We start from the raw sequence: 6,351 nt of genomic DNA, 5'->3' as shown, positions 1-6,351 counted from the left end.
TGAATTATGGAAAAACATAGATCATTTATTTTGTGTTTATTCGAGTCAGGTTTATTAAGTTAGCCTGCAAGTGTTTTCATAAAATACAGTGGGCGAAAATGTGATTATTCAGGGAACCCATGAGCAGTTATGGCATTACGGTGTAATTTGTTAGTCAATTATGTTCAATTAACTGAAAAAGTTGCTGATGCGCTGCACAGACCAATTGGAGAAGTTGCGCAAAAGCTTCTCCACCAATGAGACGAGAGGAGGAGGAGCGCGAGAGTACAGAAGCCTCACAAAAACTTCTCTCTCACACACCAACAAGTAGTGAAATATTGCCAATTGCTCCGCCAGTGTTGATCGACGCAGATTCAAGAAATCAACAGGTTTATCTGGGATAACTAACGCGAGCGCGCGCTGAGCGTAAAGTTACGGTCGTGTTATTGCGCATCTTCAGAGCTCAGAGAGGATTTTAAAAATGTCAAAGGAGCCGGATAAAACTAGTTCTGGGACTGAAAGCTCTTTTATTGGAGATGCGGACTCGGATTCACCGTCTTCTCCATCCGTGTCCGATGAACAAGGCGCGCGAACCGGCACCGGCGAGCGCGCGGACAGCGAGGAAGACGCGCGTTTCCCACCGTGTATTCGAGATGCCGTGTCGCAGGTCCTCAAAGGCTACGACTGGTCCCTGGTGCCGATGCCGATGCAGGGAATCAGGTCTCTGAAGGACAAGCCTCACGTGAAGAGACCGATGAACGCGTTTATGGTGTGGGCGCAGGCGGCGCGCAGGAAGCTCGCGGACCAGTACCCGCACCTCCACAACGCAGAGCTCAGCAAGACCCTGGGCAAGTTATGGAGGTTCGTGCACGGGTCACATTTTACATGACATTATGCACATTATGTAGGCCTACTTACACAAAGAGTTATTAAACTACAGCGTTAGTATCGGCTCGTGCATGGCATGCACTCCTTAAACTACTTGTGTTACAGCCTATCCTAAATGCTAATATCTAAATTAAGATAGATAGATAGATAGATGGATGGATGGATGGATAGATAGCCTAGATAGATTGTCCTCGAAAGGAAATTTGTTTCCACAGATGCGTACATTACACAAACACACATAACATGGTCAATTATCGACATACCATAATACAATCAAAAATAATCACTGACATCACACACAAAAAAACACAACAAAACAGCAGCAGCAACAACAGAGAGAACATAAGTGACGTATCAATGGCCGATATCCTGTATTTAGAGCTTGTATAGATACAGATATGATATAGATATCGGAATAGACATTAACTGGTTTTATATCACTCAGTATCAATGAATCAATCTAAATAAGTTTATATCAACAAAACTCATTTTATGGGTTAAATCAGACTCTTTAAAGTAACAAGTAACTTTTTACAGTGTATCAGATTGTTAACACACAGCATTGGATTAGATTAAATAGACTTGTATTGTACACTCAAATGTTCAATCTTAGTATGATTTTAATTGAACTATAAAGCAGCAATTCAGACTCGTAATTTAACAAATTGTAACTGTTGGGATCAATACTAATTTCGGTAACACTTTATGTTACAGTGTTACATATGTTACATGTAGTTACTAGTAATAACTATAAATTATGCATAATTACATGCAACTAACCCTCAACCAAACACAATCCTAACCCTATAGTAGAAATGTAGTTGTACTGTGTAACAAAGACACCTTAGAATAAAGTGTAACCCTAATTTCTCATACAGGACCAGATATTTAATAATAATGATCTGGTTATTAAAACTGGAAGAGGTGCAAGCAATAATTCAGGATACAGAACAGAACAACAGAACTATGCAATTTGTTCTCAGTAACACATCGAATAGTTACTGGTAACACTTTATTTTAAAGTGATGTAGTTACACGTTACTACAGACTAGAGCTAACCCTAACTCAATAGTAAGTACATGTTGTTAATTAATATTACTCAGTGATTATTTGAGTAAGTACAATGTAACTACGTCACACTAAAGGGTTACACTTTATTTTAAGGTGTCCGTGTTACAGTGTAATTATACATTAAAGTACTGAATAATAATAATTAACTGCATGTACTTACTATAGAGTTAGGGTTATGAAAAGGGGTTTGGTTGAGGGTTAGTTGCATGTAATTATGCATCATTTATAGTTATTACTATGGTAACTACATGTAACGTGTAACAAGGACGCTAGTTACTTGTCACCACAGGGAAGCTCACTGTAAAGAGTTAGCTAAAGCACTACAGGCTAATCGAATGTGTGCTAGTCACTGCTGGGAACAGTGCTTGTATTAGCGACAGTGCTAGTGAGACTGACACAGTTTAAAGGAATAAATGTGTAGTTGCTTGTAAACCCTCTGTTTTTTAGCTGGACCAAGAACGTCTGCACCAGCTTAGAAACCAGCTAACATCTTAATCCAGATCTGAAATGCTTTCGCACACAGTTGCTTTAATGTTGTCCTCTTTTCCCCGGATTGTCCAGGCTGCTCTCGGAGAGCGAGAAGAGGCCGTTTGTGGAGGAGGCCGAGAGACTGCGAGTCCAGCACAAGAAAGACTATCCGGATTATAAGTACCAGCCTCGGAGACGGAAGAGCCTGAAGCCGGGTCAGGGAGAACTGGAGCCGGGAGCTGAGAAGATCCCGCATCCCTCGGATCACATGTACAAGATGGAAGCGGGAGTGAGAGGGATGCACAGTCATGGTGGTGAGTTATGCCGAATCCACTGTCCTGGAGACTGGGTTGTACCATATAAAGCAGCGATTCAGGCTAGTACTTTAACTGTTGGGATCAATACTCATTTCGGTAACACTTTATGTTACAGTGTTACACATAGTTACTATAGTAATAACTATAAATGATGCATAATTACATGCAACTTACCCTAAAATAAACCAAACACTAATCCTAACCCTATAGTAAGTACAGTACATGTACAGTGGACCGATATACATTTTTTGATTGTAGATGCCAATATCTATAAGAGCTGATGGCCGATTTAAAGCCGAACTTATAAAAATGGAATAAATGAATGTGTTTAGGTTGACTCAGCAATAATAAATAATATTTTTAACTTAAAAATACGTTTTATCTTTTTTTGGTTACCATCGTTTTAATTTAACACATTTGCTAAAATTCTATTTATTTTCAGTAAATTAGAACTATATACTTACAGTATATATTTAATATAGAATTAGTTATCATATATAATATACAAAATAATATTATATAAAAAATAAATAATTAGAAATATCATTTGAAAATAAATTAAATGAAAAAAATTATTAGAACTTGATTAAAAAACAAATCTGTGAAGTAAATAGAATTTTTTGTGATTTTGTAATCCTACTTTAGTATTTTTAATAAACAAACATATATGAATAAAAAGGAAGTAAACTGTAACCAAATAAAATCAAATAAAAACAGCTCTTTAATGTAATAATTGCAGGTTAACACTTTTTTACAGTGTATACATGAATATGAAATTCACATCAACAGAATATTTGAAAGATGGCAAATATCAGCCGATATATCGGTCGACTATATGCATGTTTATTTCTTTCCAACTCAATCCAAAAAAAACTTATTTGATGTTTCCATCCCAGTTGGAATCTCCAAAAATACTATTTAATATTGCTGAATTAACCTATACATTAATTTATGCCAGTAAAATTAAGTGAAAAACAGCTCTTTAAGGTTACAGTTATACATTAACACTTTTTACAGTTTATGACATGAATACAACATACAAATCGGCCAAACAGAATGATTAAAAAATGACAAATATTGGCAGATATATTGGTCGACTATATGTATGTTTATTTTTTACAACTCAACCCATAAAAAATTATTTGATGTTTCCATCCCAGTTGGAATCTCCAAAATTTGTATTTAATATAGCTTAAATAACCTAATGTATGCCAGTAAAGTTAGGTTAAAAAAAGCTCTTTAAAGTTACAATTGCAGGTTAACACTTTTTACAGTTTATGACATGAATACAACATGCAAATCGGCCAAACAGAATGATTAAAAAATGCCAAATATCAGCCGATAATCGGTCGACCACTATATTATATGCATGTTTATCTTTTTCCAACTCAACCCGAAAAAACTTATATGATGTTTCCATCCCAGTTGGAATCTCCAAAAATACTATTTAATATTGCTGAATTAACCTATGCATAAATGTATGCCAATATTGGCCGATATATCAATCTTGGCGATATATCGGTCGACCACTATACTACTAACTCAACCCAACAAACCATATTTGTCATTTCCGCCCCAGTTCAAGCACACGGGCCTCCGACGCCTCCAACCACCCCGAAGTCTGATCAGCATCAAAGCGTGAAGCGTGTGACGGAGAACACGAGACAGAACATCGACTTCAGCAATCTGGACATCTCTGAGCTCAGCAGTGATGTCATCGGCAGCATGGGCCCGTTCGACGTGCGCGAGTTCGACCAGTACCTGCCGCTGAACGGCCCGTCCGAGAACAACGGCTTCAGCGTGTCCTATCACCATCACGGCACCGTCCCGGCGTGGAACAAGCCGTCCGGGTCACCCTCCACATCTTCACACAACCATCAAAGACCGCTCATTAAAACTGAACAATTGAGTCCTTCTCATTACGGAGAGTCTCACGGGTCGCCGACCCAATCTGAACTGAGTGACTGTCCCGACATGCAGAACTCAACGTACTTCACCACATTCTCCGGGTATCCCGCTGGCATTTATCAATATCCGTACTCCCACTTCTCCAGAAGGTCGTATGTGACTCCTGTTCTCAACAGTTTGTCCAGTCCATCTCACAGTCCCGGTGCAAACTGGGAGCAACCGGTTTACACGACTTTAACGCGGCCCTGATGCCTTCGGGAGAATTATGGGACTTTATGGAGACGAGTAGACGACGCTCTGGACAATCTGTTTTTTGCTGATACTTTATGTTTTATTTTGCCATTTCATAGACTTTTCTGGTCATTTTTGACCTTTAGATTTTCTGGAAACACTTTACAAAGGTCTCATTTGTTAACATTGACTAACATGAACTAACAATGAGCAATATATGTATTTTAAAGCATTTATTAACTTTTAGTTAGTCAAATCGAATTGTTCATTGTTTGTTCATGTTAGTTTATTAACAAATGTTAACAAATGCAACTTTGGATGCATTTAATTTAAATCACCATTGACTAATGCTTTAGAAGTTTTTCATTTCATTCAGTTCATGGTAACTAATGTTAAAAAATGCAACCTTATTGTACAGTGTTACCAATTTTCCTTACCATTTTGGGTTCACTTTTCAATATTGAACGTATTTGTTTGTACTATGGTCTGGATAAAAGTGTTTATGTTAGTTTTTTGGGAGTGAGATGCAATAGACTGAGTTCTGTTGTCAATATTCAATACGCTATTTAAATGCAATCATGGATTTTTTTTTTTTTTTTGCTAAATGCAATTAAAATGTAACATGAATGAATGTGCACTTCTGCCTGATGTCTTTACTGTTGAGAAAGCAAAGATAACTTAGATTAGAGTCCGAAATGAAGCTACTATATGAGTTTAATCCAAATATTGGAGAGATGCATGTTTACAAAGCCAAGAAACAGCGAGGGAGAGCAGAGAAGAGAGAAGGCTGATTCTGAATGACAGCGTCTCAAAGGGCTCTTTGTTTTCATTATAAAAGAGACATTAATTACGGGAGGGAACAAAACAAATACAAAGCAGAAAATCATTACCAATGCCGTTACATGAAAGAAGAGCACAAGAACAGACGGAGCCTCTGCCATTTGGATAAACAGCAACAAAAGCAGCAGAAAATGCAGAAATGGAGGAGAATAAGTTCTTCATGCTGTGGAAATGAGCCAGTGATTTTAAAGCAGATGGGTGTGGGTGGACCAGGCTTATTTTCCTTTCACTACACTTTATTACATTGATGATCTCAAAGTGGAGAATGCAATTATAGTGTTGACATGTCGCACGCATCATTTTGTTCGCTGACATTATTGGGTCATAAAACTGGACAATAAGCACTACAATTTTCATTCCTAACACAATTATGGTGTGTTATGTTAAGTTGTTATTGAATTCAGATTTTGGGGCACCAGTTTTGCACATTGATGATTGTGATTTATTTTGGAAGAAAAATCATGCGCTTAAAGTCCCTCTGTGGTCTATTATATTATCCTTTAAAACTCATCTTTGATCACCAAAATTATATATTTTAACGTTTTTTCTTCATGCCTTAAAATATCTTGAATGTAACTCGACACCCTCGCCTCATTTAGTATTTGCGGCTCTATGAATATGCAAATGAGCCCCGCCTCCACTCACTCAC

At 37.6% G+C, this 6,351-nt stretch overlaps 1 protein-coding gene across 1 annotated transcript; it reads left to right on the top strand.

The window, feature by feature from the left end:
* The first annotated feature begins 316 nt into the window (after window positions 1-316).
* On the top strand, window positions 317-5,488 carry sox8a (SRY-box transcription factor 8a). Its single transcript, XM_082152161.1, has 3 exons — window positions 317-840; window positions 2,500-2,720; window positions 4,303-5,488. Exons 1-3 carry the CDS (start codon window positions 461-463, stop codon window positions 4,878-4,880), a joined length of 1,179 nt encoding a protein of 392 aa, XP_082008287.1. The 5' UTR covers window positions 317-460; the 3' UTR covers window positions 4,881-5,488.
* Window positions 5,489-6,351: the final 863 nt, after the last annotated feature.

Source organism: Leuciscus leuciscus, assembly GCF_965113295.1.
Source record: "Leuciscus leuciscus genome assembly, chromosome: 21".
In the NCBI taxonomy this organism is placed as follows: Eukaryota; Metazoa; Chordata; class Actinopteri; order Cypriniformes; family Leuciscidae; genus Leuciscus; species Leuciscus leuciscus.
The sequence above is the reverse complement of the archived record's forward strand: the minus strand, read 5'-3'. Positions and strand labels throughout refer to the sequence as shown.